Genomic DNA, 19,663 nt, shown 5'->3' with positions numbered 1-19,663 from the left:
GAGTAAGCTTAAAACCACGCATAAAGCAGACGATTGATATACCGTACACTATATATACTGAAGAGTGAACATGCAATATGTATGACATTTCAGTGCACCTCAATTTTAAAAAAGAAAATACATAAAAGCTTCCTGCTCTGGTGATTGTGGGCTACCTCTCAGCTGACAGGTTAATCGATGCTGAATGTGGATGGATGAGATGCAGATTTCACAAGAATCTGAACGAAGATAGAAGTAGAGGCTGGGGGTTGGGGGGTGTAATCTCAAAATGCTGTGCTGGCCATTAACATGTGTTAACTTAAATCATTTTGCAGGGGGCGAGGTGTCAAGAGATTACTGAAATACACATTTTGTTCGGCTAGATTGTTCCCATCCTGTCTGGATGAAGGGACTCTCATCTGCCAATTTTCACACACTTCTGTGCTTTTCTCCTCATAGCTCTGGATCTGTATGAAGCAGACAGCAGCGGGGATGAATCACGTGGAATTGCTAACACCACTGCTGATCAAAGGTTCTGAGGTGGCTGTTTAGTAGCCCTGTTTTCTTTTTTAAAATGCTGCATTTTGAACTCACATAGATGCGACTACCAGCTCATGTCAGGAGAAGCACTTGAAATCCATTCACGCTATGCTACAAGTCATGTTTAGACAGGATTTATTAGTCACATTATTGACATGCAGGAAACCAGAAAAAACAGCAATTGTTCTGTCAAATAAGACAGTAATGGGCTTAGCTGTGGGAGCTATACCGCTCCCTGACTCCTTTCCCCTCCCTTCAAGAGTGATAAGTTGGCACATCTCCCAAGAGGACACAGAAACCATCCCAAAGAGGGCCTGCTGCTTCAGATCTTCCATCAACAGGGCCAAAAGTGATTGGAAGAAAGCCAAAGACTTTGGAGAGCAATGAAGAGGAGCCACAGGGGCAGCTGCGGGGGAGTGAAAGGAGGCTGGGCCATCTTAAAAACAAACAGAACCAAGTGTAGCTTTCATGCGGGAAACTGAACAGCCCACAGATCAGCCTGGCACTAACCAGACATCACCTCACTCTGTGTCAAAGTGCCAACAGAACCCAATTAGGTGCTGCAAGAGCTTGACAAAAGATGAACAGTGATCTCCTATATCAGTGCACTGAACGCATGTTGCACGGCAGGGCAGCTGAATGCTTCGTTTTCAGGCCTCCTTGGCCAGAAGAAGGGTCTGACTCTGACTCAGTGTCGTGCTTTATGGAGGCAGCGAAGGGAGAGAAGTGGAAGAAGGGAGAGAGGGGAAAATGGGAAGTGGAGGAATCACAGAGGCCATGCCACATTCATCCCAACAGCAGTAGCAAAAATACATCCAAGCTGCATGGTTTAAAATAAATCCTCTTCCATGGTATGTTAACATGGTGGCTGCCACATGGTGATGGGCTTACCCCAAACTTTCTTCAAGGATATGGCAAAAACTGGGTGTAAATACAACAACCTGCCACGGATCCTCTGCTGTGGTTACTGCTCCATGTGCACAGTACCAACCAGACAGGTCAAACGGGATTAGCCAAATTGTGATCAAAGTGAATTTCTTTTGAAAGAGAGACCGACTTCTGTATCAGAAATGGTGGCAGGTTTCTTTGTGGGGAAGGCAGCTCTTAACGAGAACACTGATTTTGAGGCTATACAAGAATCAGCACTGTAGGCACAAATGTTCTATTATAAAGATGAACATTCTGGAATGACCATGATTTAAATGAGTCAAGGCTTTTATATGGCCATTCGTCTTTTAAAATAAGCGCTTCTGTAGGCATGTAACACAAGCTTGGACGAAGCAAGAGTTCGCAGCATAACACATGACTAAATTGTTAACAGTTATTTTTTAAAAATACTATATAAAGAAAAAAATTAAGTAAGTGGTAATGAAACAGGAAGCAGCCATATTGACGGCTTGATGATATGTATCAAGCCATGAAGATCAGAGCTGAAGCCAGAGACATGGCCATACTGCATCTGATAAGACATGTATTACATAGATTAAATGGAGCAAGCACGGAGTCTGACAAGAAGTGCATTGCAACATGCATGCACACAGTGAAAAAAGCGCTTGTCCAAAAATGAAATCTCCTACAGCTTCCTGTGTCTGTGGCAACAGATTCTTGTCTTAAAAGGTTATCAGCCTCTGGTTTTTGATGGATTCCTCATTAAAAAGGCAGCCCCCAGAGATTTTACAGTTTCAAAATTCATAACATATCAAAGTCCTCATTGATATCAGGCATTTTAAAATACCACTTTCTAATTTCCTCATTTAAACTTGTGGATTCCGATTACTACTAGACATTTTTACTTAATCTCATTAATCTCACTGGCTACTATTTTAGGGTAAAGTGGAGAAGAGTAGTCTTGCAATAAATATTTCTTATAACATAAGAATTTCAAGTAGGCGAAAATAAAACTTTATTTAACTCTTACAAGATATAATCTCTTATCAACACAATGCACAAAGTGTTTACAAAATAATCCCTTTTTCTGCTCCATTTTCAGCACTACTTTTATACAAATCTTGAAAATACATCAGAAATCTTGACTACAGTTTTTTTTTTTTTGTTACAGTTTTAGAAGCATCACAAGAAGTGACTTTAGGTAAACAAGATTTTTCTTAAAGTGTCATCTTCATGGGCAAAACAAACATTGGTTTTAAAGACTTATGGGTCAGATTTTTAAAGGGTAGTTAGACACCTAACTCCTATTAAAATCAATGGGAGTTAGGAACTGAGCTACCTTGAAATCTGGCCTTTAAGTCCTAGTATGCAATGAAACCCTACTCATGCACACCTCTGTTTTTTATATCTGTGGAAGAAATCATTGAAGTTCCATAACAAACAGAACAGAATATTGAAATATTAAGTGATCATGAACTACAGTTATGTTAAAATGAAAAACTACCTAATAGTCTTTGTGCGGCTGTAGAAGCAGCGGTAGTAACAGATGTTCATTCCATTGCCCTGCACCCAGTAGCAGCCTCAAACATGGGCTCCCCCTTAATGCATTCAAAGGTCATTACAACATGGTACTTTGAAGAGAACGTGAGAGTCTCCATTTTTGCTGGGGTTGTAGGGAGAGGTGTTAAAAATGAAAGGCTTGATTCTGCTGCCAGGCAAGACAGCTAATTTACTTCAATGGGAGCAGGCTGAAAGTCTAATTATTTCACATATATGACAGATGGAGGGAAGGTGTCCTCTGTGCACAGAATAATGTCCTCTGTGCACAGAATAATCTATTGGTCCATCCATGCTGAGAGCCGTACCATGAGCTATATGGTTACACAGTAGTTAACATGGGTCTAGCTACTACCAGTTCTGGACCTAGTGCAGATGAAATGTGTTTCCTTGACGAGAAACAATGTCTTAATGCTGTTTCCAGTAGAACTAGGAAAGTCAATACTTAACCCATGTGAAGTTGATTACCTATTTTGGCCTAAAGACAAGCTGGAAAATCTCCCCCCGCCCACCATTTCTAAATCAAGTCAGCTGCTGTTGACATTCTTTTTAGGCAAATGATTATATTGCCTCCCCCCAAAAAAGGGACACCACCCACTGAAGATCATCCCTGAGAGCACCATTCCAGCCACATACTTCAGAAGTAGGTAGGGTCTTATGGAGATAAGAAGTTAGGGACCTGCCCAAGATTAAGATTAGTGGAGGAGAAAGCAAATTAACCCTGTGAGATCCTGTGGATTTAAGAAAAATTTAAAAATAAAATTCAGCAACTCTGAGTGTTCTGCTTTCCCTGAGCTAGCTACAGTTTAAGGAGCGTCATCTGTAATATAGAGCTTTGCAGTGTTTACAACTGTACTTACAGAGGCTGCATTTTTTACACCAGCAAAGTCAAATGCTAAGTTATAAGTGTACAGCAGTTAGTGGTGGTTTCATTTATTTCCTGTGACAGGAAGCAAGGAAGGATGGCCTTCTTTGGTGAGACACAGCATTAAAGAAGCTTCGTGTTTTGGATCCTTTCACCTTCTGATAGTCTAGCAATCTTTAAGTTATTGTTAGCGGAGATACCACAAGGCCATAGTGCAGTACAAGCAAACCATCCTAGAGGGAAAAGGAAAACGTATCATTATGACAGTAACAAATCAGCTAACAGAGAGGAAGTTTTATAGCAAGAGACAGAGCCACTGTTTGCCAGAATCTTAGCTCCATCTGCCAAAGGTCCATTTCCTTCGGTCTCCTGAAGATCATATAAAGATATTTTTGTACCTCCCTATATCCCGACAATAAGCTTGAATTGTGAAAAGCCTAGGCAATGGAGTGCTACCCCCCTAAGTGGGGAAATCTAGCCAAAAGATTTAAAAATCTGTTTCTTCAATTACAAATTATTTTTATTTTATTTTAAAACCATCCTGAAGTTGTCCTGACGTGTAAATGGTGCCATTATACAAGCGAAATGGTCTCTGCTCAACCACCACCACCAAAATAACCGACTGAGAAGCAGCTGAAGAAACCCTGCCCTTTAACACAACCTACCAAAAGTGAGCAAGACACTGAAGTATTACATAGAAAACAGGGCAGTATGTCTAGGATGGTCTGAGCATGGGACTCAGAGCAGATCTTGAGTGCTAATCCTAGTTCTGACAAACTTTGTCTGTGGCCTTCAGCAAGTCATTTCACCCTTCTACTCTAGTTTCCTCATGTCAAAGGTGATGATTACCTACCAGGTTGGAGTGTGTGTTAACGTTCACAAAACACACCGAAGATGAAGAGTGCTATAAGTATGTATTATTTTAATTCAATTTCTAGAAGTTGCCCATTCAAAGTTCTGGATAAGTCGACAACAATAAAAAAATAAAAATCTCACATTCTTCCCAAGTGCGGCTTGATATTTACTTTCCCATGTAAAATACTAGAAGAGTGCTGTAGAAGTCTAACACTGAACACCCTCCTCTGCCCCAGATTGCAGCAATACATCTGCTAATGGCCCACTGATTCTGTTGCTATTTTGGATGTATACATTTCATTAACACTTTCACATACACGCGCGTGACATTTCACGCTGACGCTAGGCCTGCATATTGTTATCGCTCTCACACAAGCGAGCGAAAGCAGCTTTTCGAACACACTACATTAATATAGAATGAGACATGGCAGTTCAGTAGAGCAGCTCCGCAGTCTCTTCCTACAGGACCCCTGCAATGTGTGATTGAAAAGGAGGCACATGTCTTTAGTGAAATTAACCACTGGACTGTAAACCATAATTGTTTATATCCCCAGACTATATATTTTGTATGATTCCATCTCAGCAATACATACTGCATGTCCCTCGACACAGGACTTGTGTCTGTGATAATCTACCAGGGATGTGGAAGGGACCGTGAAGAAACAGTTTCCCCTCCCACGAAACCAGTTAACAGCTCCCACCCCTCAAAAAATTGCTTTTATGTTTTCTTCTTATATAAAAGCAGACTGCGGGACTTACTTGATCTTGAAGAGAAAACCAAACCAAAGCCACTTTACACTGTCTTTTTCACTTCCCTGGATACTTATCACAGTCTTGTGTCAAAGAACATGCAGCAAAAAGGGGGGGGTTAGCCATGGGGATGCTCACCATTCTGTGCTGGAGAGCTCTGGGAGGCTTTTTTGCTTCCCTTAGGCAGAATGCCTCTTACTACCGCTCCTGAGCCAGAGCAACTTTGCTTCTCCCCTTGCTCTGAACTGTGCCTACTAGGCATGAGCTAGTCCTAGATGCATTTATTTAGAAGTAATACCAAGTGCTCTGCTAAGGGCTTGTCTACACTTACATTTTATTGCGCTCTAACTTGCTGGCTCAGGGGCGTGAAAAATCACCCCCCAGGAGCGCGGCAAGTCTGAGTGCTTTAAAGCGCTAGCGTGGACAGGCTCCCAATGCTGGGAGTGGCACTCCCAGAGCTCTGAGCTAATCCCCTCATGGAGGTGGATCGCCAGGAGCGCTCTCTCCCAGCACTAGCGTGCGACCACACTCGCACTTCAAAGCGCTGTTGCAGGAGCGTTCCGGCGACAGCGCTTTGAAGTTTCCAGTGTCACCAGCCCCTAAGTGTGCAACATGTTAAAGCTTGACTGAACTATAAGTGACAAAATAATCTATTCTGTTACGAAATCATGGTCCACTAACACCCACCAGGAGCCTGCTCCCAGTAAGTTAATGGCAAAACTCCCGTAAAACTTCCCTGGTGCAAGATTGGGGCCTTCACTTCTGATGAGAGACACGTGAACATTCTGCCAACAGCACGGTCAGTTACAGGGTTTAAAAATGTCCACAGTTGGTACTTGAAAGATATCCTCAGTCCAGGGCTCACCCCTTTGAAACCGCTTCCTCTGGTGGCTGTTTAGCTGTTTGACTTATGCAGCATTAGACCTGTTTGGACAGGCTTTGATTAGCTTTTATGGTAGGAGACAGGGTTTTGATTGTTGTTGTCATGCTAGGGGTTCTACTATGTTCTGCTGTAACTGATTATGCTAATGAAAAGGTGCCAGAGGGGCAGATAAATTAACATGGGATCTTGATTAATTATGTGCTGAAGTAATAAACCAAGGGTTACACACCACCTGTGTGCGAGGCAGTGTACCAGCCTGTAACATCCTTTATTTAAACAGCAGTAATAATAAAACCTACCTCTTAGCACTTTTCATCAGTAGATCTCAATGTGTTTTACAAAGGATGTCAATATTGTTATTCCCATTTTACAGTTGTAAGCCGGGTCTGAATGAATGCTTCCCTGAGAGCTAGCTCGGAGTGGGAGAGACTTGGGTTGTTTATGTAAATACAGTTTGCTCCTGCTCTGCTTAGATATCCAGCACCTAGAGCAGTGTCAAAATAATCAATTTTGGCAGGTGTTGGGTACAAATCACTTTAGTACTGAATGCAGAGGTAGTGAAATGCTGTTCTAAAAATGTTTTATTATTTTGGGAATACCGGGAAGCAGCACTGTGCGTAACCTGTCCAGGGGTGGTGAGTTATATGGGCCTGTGGTGCCCAGGCTCCAGCAATATTCAGGGCCCAGGGGTCTGGCTCCATCAATATTTGGGGCTGGGTCTCTCCCCCGGCCCCACCTGCCGCCCCCACCAAGTGTCCCCCGGCCCCCACTTGCTGCCCCCGTGTGCCTCCCTGGGCCCTGGAGAGTCCCTGTCTCAAGCCAGTGGCTGCCCCCTGCAGCTCTGCTGGTTCCCGGCATCAACTGCCGTCGCAGGGTCCTAGTGCCCCCCATCCACAAGTGCCAGGGCAAGCTGACCCTGACCCTGCCCTTCCACCTCGGACCCTTCCCTTTTCCGGAGGGACCCTCCACCAGCACAGGGGGGTCCCCCTGCTTGCAGTCACTGCTCCTGCCCCAAGCTGGGCAAGGGGCAACCCCATCCCCCACCCCAGGAAGGCTACAGTGAGGGGGGGCAGCAGCAGGGGAAGAGGTGTACACGTGATGGCAGCCCCCCACCCCTGCACCCACCACAGGGGAGGCGAGGGGGCTTCCTGGACCTGAGAGGAGCCCTAGGAACACATGCAGTGACAGTGGTGCGAAGTGAGTGGGCTGCTGGGGGAAAGAGGAGGGTCCCTCCCCCGGAGCTTGCTGCTGCCGGCGGGGAGAGGGCTGGAGTGAGTCCTCCTCTCTGGCCCCAGCCCCAGGGCAGCGTGCCTGCACCCCAAATTCCTCATCTCCTGCCCCACCCCAGAGCCCACACCCCCAGCCAGAGCCCTCACCCCCACCCCAACCCTCTGCCCTAGCCCTGAGCCCCTCCAACACTCCAAACCCCTCATCCCCCCTTGAGCCCTAACCCTCTGCCCCAGCCCTGAGCCCCCTCCTGCATCATGAACCCCTCATCGCTGCCCCACACCACAGCCCTCACCCTTGCACCCCAAGCCTCTGCCTGAGCCCCTCCCACACTTCAAACCCCTCATCACCAGCCCCACCCCAGAGCCCTCACATATTTACATTATTTTAAAAAATATATATCGGCTTACAAGGCAGGTGGGGGATGGGGGGGGCAGGACTTGGACCTGAGTGGGCACCATCAAAAATTATACAAACCTGCCGCCCTTGAACCTGTCCCAAATGCAGGGGGGTCACCTTCCGCTGAAAGCACACCGTTAAGCCAGGGGCTCGAATGCCAGAGCTCTGTGAAAGTAAGAGGGGCGGGGATAGGAATCCCCAGCTAGGAGGCTGCACACCCTCATCAAGAGTCCTCCCTAGATGGGTTTAACCTGTTCCTCACCACTGTTTGAAGAATAGAGATAAATAGGTATCAGGAGCCTCTCTGTTAAATGCCCAATCAGAGCTGAAATCAGTGGTGGTAGGACTGTGTTTCTTCCCTGCCTCCTAAGAGATAAAAATCGCTGAGAGCCGAAATCACTTGAGCTGGGGCAGTGTCTCTGCCCAGCCTGCAAAGAGCTGACAATCACTAGGAGACTGATGTGCAGAGGTCAGAGCAGAGAGGCAGGTGGCAGCAGAAGGCAACTGACAGTCAGCTGGTGAACAAGTGGGTGGTGCGGCAGAGAGGTGTGTTGAGCAGCCAGCAGGGCGGCTGACAGAGAGACGCAGTGAGCAGGCAGCCAGCAGGGTGGCTGGCGGAGAGCTCAGATGAACAGGGCGGCTGGCGGAGAGCTCAGATGAACAGGGCGGCCAGCAGGGCAGCTGGCGGAGAGACGCAGTGAGCAGGTGGACAGCAGGGCAGTGGCGGAGAGCTCAGATGAGCGGCCAGCAGGGCGGTTGGGGGAGAGGCATGGCGAGAGTGGTGAGCAGGCGGCTGGTGGAAGCAATGAGCAGGAGCGGCCAGCAGGACAGCTGGCAGAGAGGGGCAGCGAGCAAGTGCTTGTGCAATGGTGCAAGTAAGGTAGCTCTTTGCCCCACCCAAGGGGGAGGTGAACTCTGCGGATGCGTCTCTGAACTCTGGGTCTGCACTGATCAAGGACAGCAACTGCGAGTGGGGTGCAGAGAAGGGTTGGGCACGTGAAAGGGACTTTTGGGTTGCTGGACTTATGAACCTGAGGGGAAAAGCACACTGCCCAACCTACTTGGGGGTGGGTTTTTTACTCATGGTTTATGTTTATGAACTCTGTTTGCCGTGTTTTCCCATTAACACCCCGTTACTTCCCTCCTTTTATTCAAAGTTTCTTTTCTACATTCGGACTCTGTGCTTGCGAGTGGGGAAGTATTGCTTCTCAGAGATGCCCAGGTGTGGTGTGTAAATTTCCCAGTTTATTGGGTTGGGGCTCGAGCAACTTCTGTGTTGTATCAATGGAAAGGAACCCCTAGATATTGTACTCAGCCCTGGTTGCTGCTGGCTCCACCTGGCAGAAGGGTTACACACTGTGATACAGCATGGCCAGAGGGCAGCAGTGTTAGGATATAGATATTCAGGCCTGTCTGCAAAGGCCTGTACTTTAAGAATTTAGGAGGAGAGTGTTAGAAGGGAGCCTTATTCCCTGTAGAGGGAAGAAAGTTTGCTATAAATTAATTAAAGCACCTGAAGCCAGTCACAGGATAACCCCCCCTGCTTCTATCGGACAAGAGGAGGAGTTGAAGCAGAGTGGATTGGTGCTGGAGCAGAGAGCAGTTTGGAGGGAAGCAGAGGAGAGTTTGGAGAAGTGCTGTGGTGGGCTAAGACAACCAAGACCCTAGGTAAAGGGACACCTGGTTTGTGCAGAGGGAGGGCAGGAAGCCCCACAAGCTGAAGGGCAGGAGAGGGAAGTAGCTCAGGGGAAGGAACCGCTAGTTCTAGTGGTTTACCGCTATCCCTAGGGCCCCTGGGTTGGGCCCCAGAGTAGAGGGCGGGCCTGGGTCCCTCCCTCTCCCCTCCCCTTCTCTAGGGCACGAGTGGGGCAGTTAATACGCCAGTTCAGGGGCAAGGAACGGTGCTCTGAACCCCGACTCAAGAAGAGAAAGCGTGAGACCCAACGTAGTAGGGCTGGCAATTTGCCACAACAGATATTATGGTATTTTACAGTAGTAGTACAAAATACCCCCACACTAGTGGTACTGTTTGGGGAGAATATTACTGTATTTTTTGTTTTAAGGACTAGTGCTTGCTCCATGTAATGGATGCTACCAAGAACATAAGAATAGCCATACTGGGTCAGGCCAATGGTGCATATAGCCCAGTATCCTGTCTTCAATGGTGGTCGGTGCCAGACGCTTCAGATGGAAATAACAGAACATGACACTTTATCAAGTGATCCATCCCCTGTTGGCCAGTCCCAGATTCTGGCAGTCAGAATTTAGGGACACGCAGAGCATGGGGTGCTTGCATCCCTGGCTATCTTGGCTAAAAGCCATCGATAAATTACATTCACGTTCTATTAATCTGCCAAAGAAGCAACATGTTAGTCTGAAACCCAGCTGTCCACTTTCAAGTTTTACAAGGTGTGTAACTGGTTTGTTAAAAGCAATCTAAATATATTTTCTTATTATTAATACATTTTCCTACTAGGTTACACTTGATATTCCAAAATGCAGCATTCCAAGATTGTTGGGAAACTGACTATTCAGTTACTGAAAGCAACGAAAAGCCTGGTGTCTTGCATTTGTAGGAGTTATCAAATTTATAATGAGAATGATCCCAGTCACTAGCACAAGCTGTTGCATGAAGAGAAAAAGCAAACAAACAGAGTCTTGAGCACTTATTGCAGCTATTGAAAAGGAGAGTGCAACCACCAAAAAGGATTTACTATTACTGCAACTATAACTGAGGGGATAGGAGTAGCCAGGGGAGAGAAAAAAAATCAAGCCTGGAGTTGTTTTATGCTACGTTGCTAGAATTAGCTATGTTGGAGAAACTTTTAGTGAGGGCACTGCAACGAAGGCTTTTGGCGATGACAAGATTATGAGGAATTTTGAAATTGCGTAACTGTCTCAGATGGTAGCAAGATTAGTTGCAGACATGAATGAATGTGCACATGAAAAATATGATTCAGAAGTGCAGCTATTTGTTTTCTAGCCCTAGAAGAGAGCAGTGATAAAACTGAATTAAGTTGTGAACTGCTCCTAGTCATTCAGAAGACTACACATTACACAGGGAGCTACTGAAGATATTCTCTTTGCACAGAACTATCACAGGTGTGGTCGTTTATGACAAAATGAATATGGTGGTTTTGATAAACATTTCTGGATCATAATGGATGGAGCTAGGGGCATTGGTGGCTTCAAGGGTGGATTGGTGGGACTCTTAGGAGAGGATGGTACATCTCCTAAAACTCTGTATAAAAATCATCCACAATCCTTGCATGGAAAGTCCCTGAAATATGACCATGAAAGGAAAGCAGCGGTGAAAGTTACTAATCAAGTTGTGGTGGCAGCCAATCTCTTGCATGTAAAATTTCAGGCCTTTTTGGGAAAAAACAGATGTCTAATTTGCTTAGCCAGCAAAGAGGAAATTTGCTTAGCCAGCAAAGTTCGGAATAGAGAAGTGCTAGAAAATGTTTTGCAAGGTACGATGGTGTTAAAAAAGGGAAATCCAGTTGTTTCTGAAAAAGTGATGCTACAGAGCTTAAAGAGGGGCTGCCAGATTGCAGGGTATGCCTGTGAACTGGCTTTGTTGACAGATCTTTCCAATCGGCTCAAAAAGGAAGCAGCAGAACCTGTCTGAATTGTTTGGTCATCTTCATGGATCTGCAACAAAATAAAGCTATACTTAGAATGCAAAATCTGGTGTTGATCTCCAAATGAAGTGCCTAAGAAACCTCAAGACTTCTTTCTTTTCTCATCCACCAATGTTGCAGGGTTTTCTAGAAGACTTCCTCAATTAATGTATTGATTTTGCAGCCACAGGATGCATCTCTAGTCAACAATCCTCCTGGAGTAGCGACTGGACCATCCATAGCTATTAGCAAAGATAGTCAGGGATGCAACCCTATGATCTGGGTGTCCCTAGGCCTCTGACTGCCAGATGCTGGGACTGAATGACAGAGGATGGATCACTTGACAATTGCCCTGTTCTGTTCATTCCCTTTGAAACATCTGGCATTGGCCACTGTCAGAAAACAGGATACTGGGCTAGATGGACCACTGGTTTGACCCAGCATGGCGATTCTTAAGGACATCATGCAGCAACATATCAACCAGGCAGATCCATACATGACAAAAAATGAAACCAATGCAATTTCCCTGAAAGTCCCCTCTCAAGAATGCTTTCTAAAGATTAAAAACTTTGGCTTAAGGAGGAGGTTTTCCAGGAAACTGGGCTAGGTAACACTTTGAGCGTTTTCTCTGAATTCTTCTCTCAGGGGCCACAGGAAGACGGCTGGGATTCGTTCTGCTCGTGGCAGAAATTGGGGTGCAGCCCACAAACCCAACAGATCTTGGGGATCTATTGGGGGTCCAGGGCTATCCATATGGATATCCAGTGCCTTTGCACTAACCATTGGTCTCCTGCAGTTCCCTGATTCTCTGGGAGAGGAGCTGCATTGCCAGAGCCTCCTCAGAACTAGCACCCACCCCTAGACTTCCATTTTAAAGGGGGTTCCCCCACATACAAGAGATTTCCCAGGAAAGTTAAACTTATATGTGTGATTGCTCAGAATTAAACTTGCTGCTGGACACTTAACTTTTGCATTTCTTGCCTTATTTTTATTTTTGCTAGACAAGTGTACTATTTCTTCAACACAGTTTTTTACAGGAGATGTGTATTCAATTCAGAGTAGACCTTCAACACCCTTTTCAGAATTTTGGGTTTAGATTAAGGCACAGTTTACAACAGAATGCAATTGTGCACCAATGTCCTGCACTACATTGGATACACGATATTTCACTGCTGCATCTCTAAAACTATTTGTTATTACACACTGATCACTTAGTGCAAATACTTAGAAATATTTCCAAAGCACAAAAGAGCTTTTTTCTTGGTATAGTACACACAATAAGATGTGGTGGGTAGGCTAGCATCAACAGGGTAAGAAATGGGTCCCCAGCTCTGCCTCTGAAGGCTGTGTCACTCTGAATACTGTGTCAAACTCAGCTCTATAAATCTGTGACCTAAGAGAGTCCTACTAATCCTATAAAACACCCTGCGCCCCTTGACGCTGAATGGTGGCCATTGCCAGTTAGACTAATTGTGCTGCATATATGGGACTTTGTAACAAGCCAGCAGCAGTATAGTCAGTAAGTTATCAACAAGACAGCTGGCTGTATATTTTCTCTCCCCCCTTAGGGGCTGTAGCATACGTATCAGGCACACTGCTGGCATTTATTACACTTCATCTTTTGCTATGGGGTTTTATATGCAAATTGTCTCCCCCATGCAGTCACAAGGCTAGTCGTGTTTGGGCTGCTTCTGTCTTTTGATACTTTGCCAAGTTACAGATTCCCAGGGGTGAGGGTGAGGAATGAAATACTAATAGAGAACGGTTTGGTTTAATTCATTGTGGTTATTGCACAAAAAGGAAACAAAGCTCATAACCAGAACTCTGTGAACCATCAAAAACTCAAAACACATGGCATCCAGCTCAGTTATAAGTACAATAAACAAAGCTGTACTGGCTAATGTATCTTGTCTAAACTCAACCTGACGGGTTCTCATAACAGCATGAAGTAGTGATTTCTCAATGAGCAGAATACCAATGGGTGAAAGCGTTTCTAGCAGACACTGCTGTTTAGTTAAACAGAGCACCCTTTCAGAACTCATATTTTACAACACAGGCTAGCCACCACCCTTACCTGCATAGCACTGTCTCCTATAGCTCGGCGGATTTCCCTCAGCGTCTGGTAGTGTTCTAGCAGGTGATCACCACATATTATGTCCACCTGTGAACAAATATAACAGAGTCAAAAGGGCATTCTCTCTCTTGCCTAGGGAAGACTATCTGTGTCTTTAGAACTTACTCATCAATGTTGTATCAGAGCACCTGAGACTCAGTACTTACATTAACAAAGTGAATCTAGTGCTGGCGAGAGCTGTTCAATTAACAGCCCTGGAGACGAACATCCTTTCAGCTTTTGTTCATCAAATAGACATGGCATGAGCAGCAGCAAGGCAAGTCTCCTTACACTGCCCTGACAACTGGCCTCAGTTCTAACCTCCAGGGGCCACTTCTAGAAGGTAGTTTAATGGGACTGCATCCCATTCACTACTTGACTCCCCTGGGGAAAATGGCATGAAAGGGGCTTTTTACTGGCAGCCGTGATATGGACTTACTGGGAACTCCACCGATAGCCATAACTCATTTCACATAGGCCACTGGTACTAAAAACAAGGGGCCAGTAACATTTCATTCCCAGAACCCTCCAACAGCTCCAGAAAAGTAAGCCCTCTGGGGCAAGAACTGTCTTTTTGTTCTGCATTTGGACAGCACCTAGCACAATGAGGTTCTGGTCCACGACTGGGCTCCTATGTGCTATGGTAACACAAATAATAAAGGAGTCAATTCTCCATGCCACAGGCAGCAGAGGAAATACTATACCCCACCCCCACCCAACATGGACAAAACGTGTTAACGTTTCTGCTTCCTAGGACAGTGTTCCTTTTTGCAAGAAACGGTTTGAAGCAAACAGGACGTGTGAGGGGTAGTTCACGGCATGCTGCTCTCAGCAAGCACATTACACAATCCCTACTCCAAAAATGATCAATTCTTTAGTAATGCAAGTGAATGAAGGGCACACTCAGCAATTCCAGGCAGCAACCTCTACTGCAGCAGAGCTAAGCCCGTGACATTGTCAGTGTCAGGGTGTTCACTTCTTTTAAGCAACTTTCCAAAAAGCAGCCACTTGGAAAATACCATGTCTGGGGGGTGGCCGAGGAAGAGGGTCATTTAAACTGAGTCATTTTGAACAGCTTGCCTTATTTTCACAATTCAATTGAATTTATTTTTTCACAAAACGACTACATATTTATCAGGTGATACAAGGGCATACTTTAAACTGGGACATTAACATTTCAGGTAAAAGGAACAAGGACACGACATTCCCCCACAGGCAGCAAGTTTTAGACATAGGAATGAGTGGGGGAACCTCCCCTATAAAGTAGCTGCCTGGATTTCATAGCTTGGTTAATTGACAAAGGCTGGGCAAAGAGAGATGTTCTGTAGCTTTCTCAGTGTGAGCTTAGTCACATCAATGATCTCAGAGGGTACTGTAATATCATTATATCTGCTCTTGTACGCACATATAGCTCCTGCAGCAGGACAAAACTAAGCTGTTTTTGTGCTTTAACTATGTAACTGATCTGGATTTTTGTTTCATACTTGCTGGGTTATTTTTCTTTTTAAGTCCGCATCAGTGATCAAAGATCAAGAACTAGACCAAAGACAAAGAATTGTGCCCCTCTCTAAAGGGCTGAGCATGGCTCTGAGATCCAGGAACTCATGAGTTTTGGGCCCTGCATGCCCCAGGTCCAATTGCAAATGGATGGCCTTAACCTCTTTAGGTGCCACCATTCCCTCATCTCTAAAACTGGGATAATTACAAATACTTTGCTCAACTCACAAGGGGTTGAGAGTTTTAAGTAGAGGTTTAAAGTACTTTGAACTTGTAAACCACTAAATATTACTTCTGCTTTTAATGCCTAGAAGGAACCCAGTGGGCAAAAATTAGTCTGGACATTAAAATAATCTTGATAAATTATTGATTCTGATACTAATCTAGGATTTTTTTTTAAATTACCCACATCTCATTGAGACATTAAAGAGATCAAACACAGACTCCAAATAATCACTTATTTTTCTATTTATAGTCTGTTTCTGCACAATTATTCCTCTTTCTTTCCCAAATTAACTACTGAATAGCATACTATTAGTCCAGAAAAGAGGCAAACCTATTCTTTGCCATTTTTTCTTGTGATGTGCACTGGTAACTGCTCTTGGATTACTGCCCTAAATTCTAACTCTCTTTTTTAAACTGGGTAAGGCATTGAGAGCCCAATCCTGCTCTCACTAAAGTCAATGGGAATCTTGCCATGGCTTTCAATAGAAGCAGATCAAGACCTAAAGCAGGACTAGCTGCATTATCATAGAATATCAGGGTTGGAAGGGACCTCAGGAGGTCATCTAGTCCAACGCCCTGCTCAAAGCAGGACCAATCCCCAACTAAATCTTAACTGGGGTGGAGGGGAGAAACCCACATAAGTAGATAGTTGAAAATGTTGGCCTTTATATAATAGAAAAATACAACAATTCGTTCCCTTAAAGGACATAAATTGACATGATGGTAATTCTTGGCAATTTTAAAATAACTGAAAATGTCCATTTGTTTGGAAATACCACACCATCTGGGAACACCCTGATGTTGACCCTGCTGCTGCAGATTCAGATGATAATCACTGATGAATCAGTGGCTTTTAATTAATTATTGCAAAGCAGTTTTCACATACACCTCCTTGGAGTGCTCTGAATACCAAATGCCTAATTCCACCATTTCAGCATGAGGCCCCAAAGTTCTCCCTGCTAATTGTTGCCCTAGTATTCATTCCACTTGTACAAGAATAAAAGGTACAGAAGTGCAGAATGGAAAAAAGCCAACACAATTTATTCCCAAAATCTTGTTCCATAAGCATGTGCAGTATAGGTGCAAATTTACTGTAACCTGGTGTCCCACAGAAGTCTTTGTGCCATAAGGAAATTAATATATTATAGATGAAAAAAAGAGCTACCATTAACACAAGTGCTATAAATCTGCTTCAGACTTGACTAACTGGTAAAACTGGAGCCAATTAGTACTAAGCTACTGAGAAAGCAGTGACTTTAATTAGTTTGACCTTTTGATGAAAAGGAAAGATTGAGATGTTACTGCTGAATAACCTTAATAATCACTCACGCTAAAGCAGAGTTAACAAAAGCAGCCTATTATACCATTTATTTTCATTAGATGGCATATTTGTTGCATGCAAAAGCTACTTTTTCGAAAGTCACAATGACTGACAAATACAAACTAATGCCTATTGTTTAAGATGAAGACAAATAATTTGAGAGATTATTATACAACGCCCCAAAATTGATGTTGTCATACCAGGGATGAATTTGGTCCAATTAGTGTTAGAACTCAACTGAGTGGTTCTGTGTAAGTACAGTTATCCAGGAGATAAGATGAAAGCAAAATAAAAAGCACCAGAGGTTTAGCTTTTGATGTGTGGATGGCTAGGAGGTGTGGATTTGATTGCAAGATCAGGGCAATAGTGATATGTGGATTTGATTATTCAAATAGTTGACTAAAAGCCTTCCATTTCTTTTCAACCGTTGTCGTTATGATCTTACTATGCACCTGATAAAACCATCTCTGGGACTAAGGCTGGCATAATTACAGAGAGACTGCATCAGCAGATACACCGTATGTGCACAGACTTCCAATTACTCCCCAAAGGGACCTATGTACATGCATGCTTTCAGAAAAACATATCTGATTATGGAACATTTCTACCCCATAAACCACATCTGCACACTCAAAGCAGCTGAGCTGCTGGTTTCCTCTTTGGTATCAGGGGATTTGTTCCATCACCTTTGTCAAGAATGGATAACGCTGCCATTGGATGATCCCACTGGAAATAGCATATAACAGTAACTACTTGTAAAATAACGAGGGGCTCAGGTTCCCACTTCATTGTTAGGAAAAGCAAAATTACACACACCTATATTTGATACCAAGACAATTTACCTTAGATAAATACCTAAGATAACTCAATGCTTTACATATTCAGCCTAATCTAAAAACAAAGTCTCTGAATAGTAGTATGGTTGGAATTGCTAGTATACATTAAAGCCTCTGAGAAAATTATTCAAACTTCCGTGGAAAAACAAGCTCCAATTAGATAAAGCTGAATATTCAAGAGGCACCTTGTAATTAGAAATGTATGTGTGCTGACAGACAAAACTAGCCATTTCCCAAGGCACTAAGGTCAAAACAAAGCATCAATAAAAGTCAAACGGGCTGAGGGATAAAAATAAAGTCTTAACCTTTCAGATGATTAGGGAATTTGAACTAAAATCCATAAGCAAACTTAAATACAAAAGATCAGCAAATAATCTGAAATCCTCCCTCAGAGACTCTAGGTGGGATTTTTTACTCAAAATTGCTCTTTAGATTTCTGTCTGTTTCTTCACATGTCCTAAAAAGGTGCTTTATCATTTGAACAATTCCATTAACCTCAAGTCCCCCCAGTCAGATAGGATGTCATTGGATGAAAGTCAAAGATAGCAAATAATCCGCCAATGCACAAATCTGGTCAAACAGCCTCAAGGTTAGTCAGCTATTTGGGAGATTGGAAATGGAATACAGAACCTTTCACCTCTTGGTTGTTGGTTCAAAGATGACCCAGGTGGGTAATATCCAAAAGTACTTACCATCTGATAACCATTTAGAAGCTTACTTGAGAGGAGTTGCACATTAGGTACTGAATTTGGTCACAACATTCACCATAACTGAATGTTTGTTTTAATTTCATTCACTTGTCAGAGTCCCTCGCAGCCCTCCTGATTTCTCTTTCATTTCACCTACCATAGTTTGTGCTTGTTTCTGTTGGCTTCATGTGGGCTGCATTTCCATTTTCTAAAGGATACGTGTTTGACTCAAACAACTGCTTGAGCCTTACCATTTAACTATATTGGCTTCCCTTTTTGTTTAGGGGTATAGCCATTTTCAGTGGCTGTACTATAGAATGCTTTGTAACGTCCATGCTGAGTTAAGGATTTTTTTTATTTCCTCACTTCTGATTTGAAGGTCTTTGATTGTCTTCCTCATTGTTTATTTTTATTATTAATTCCCCCTTTCTAAAGTCTAGTATGACAGTTGGCTGCATAAAACATTAAGTCTCTGGTTTCCTTACAGGAGAACAGAATGCACGCATCCCTCTTGCTCCTGATCGCAGGATGGGGAAGTTGTTTACTCAGCTGCATTACTAAAGGTGGATGACCAAGGATAGAATCTAGTTTCACAGAGTATCTTTCACACTTAGGCACACACGCACACACAATTTTAGCACTGTCTGCGAATGGGTCACAAAATCAGCTCCCTGTAATGCCATGCTTCAAATGATGTTGAACTCTGTTGTCCTGTCCGTGTGAACAGGGCCAACCCAGTTCAACTCATATTTCAAGAGAGTTTGGCCATTCTAACTCATTTCAGACCATTATAATGAGTGCTGAGCACACTTCATTAGAAATAAGCGTTCATCTCTACTGACCCACCACAGTTGAAGTGGAAAGCTGTGTTTGATACCTGTTCTCAGACAACGAGGTGACACAACCCTAGATATCCCAAAGCAATCAGTTAATGCTAGAGCAGCAGGCATACAGACAAACAAACAAGTGTTAGGCACTCAAATAGCTCACACAGCTATCAGACTCTGTGGCACGCCATACAAAGGTATTTTTTGTCAGCCCTTTCAAGTGCTTTAGTTATTGCACAGTGGCTGTAGGAGTCCCGTTGATAAACAGTTAGCTAACACTCCATACAGAAATCAGTGTATTCACTAGGGAAATTCAACTAACTCTGGGGCATCTATTTTACAATGGATAACACAGTTAGAACACAGTTTGGGAGACAGGAAGTGGAAAAATAACATATTAAACTCTACAAGAAGAATTTTAGATTGGCAGAATTAGAAGCAAGTCTGTAAAACGGCATCGGCCTGATTTTCAAAGGTGAGCACCTGCATCTTCCATTGGAGTTGTGGGTGCCCAGAACTTCAGAATATTAGGATCCAAATATGATGCCCTTTTTTTTCCTTTTCTTTTTTTTTTTTTTTTTAAAAAAAA

The 19,663-nt window shown here is 43.8% G+C and overlaps 1 protein-coding gene across 3 annotated transcripts in view; it reads right to left on the bottom strand.

Annotated features, from left to right (window-relative positions):
* The window catches only part of PCGF6 (polycomb group ring finger 6), a 70,563-nt gene that overhangs the window by 14,522 nt on the left and 36,378 nt on the right, over positions 1-19,663 (bottom strand). The window contains exons 9-10 of one of the 3 annotated variants that reach the window (XM_084635072.1): positions 13,641-13,727; positions 2,437-4,062 (exon numbers count right to left, since the gene is read on the bottom strand). In XM_084635072.1, coding sequence (XP_084491198.1) covers positions 4,006-4,062; positions 13,641-13,727 — 144 coding nt within the window. In that variant the 3' untranslated portion in view covers positions 2,437-4,005. Of the gene's footprint in view, positions 1-2,436; positions 4,063-9,904; positions 11,598-13,640; positions 13,728-19,663 lie in introns of those variants that run through there. The other 2 variants (XM_084635071.1, XR_014712501.1) reach the window with 2 other exon arrangements.

This window comes from Lepidochelys olivacea (assembly GCF_965140295.1).
Source record: "Lepidochelys olivacea isolate rLepOli2 genome assembly, chromosome: 7".
NCBI classification, from domain to species: domain Eukaryota; kingdom Metazoa; phylum Chordata; order Testudines; family Cheloniidae; genus Lepidochelys; species Lepidochelys olivacea.
Note: the sequence above shows the minus strand (reverse complement) of the source record. Positions and strands in the feature narration are given on the sequence as shown.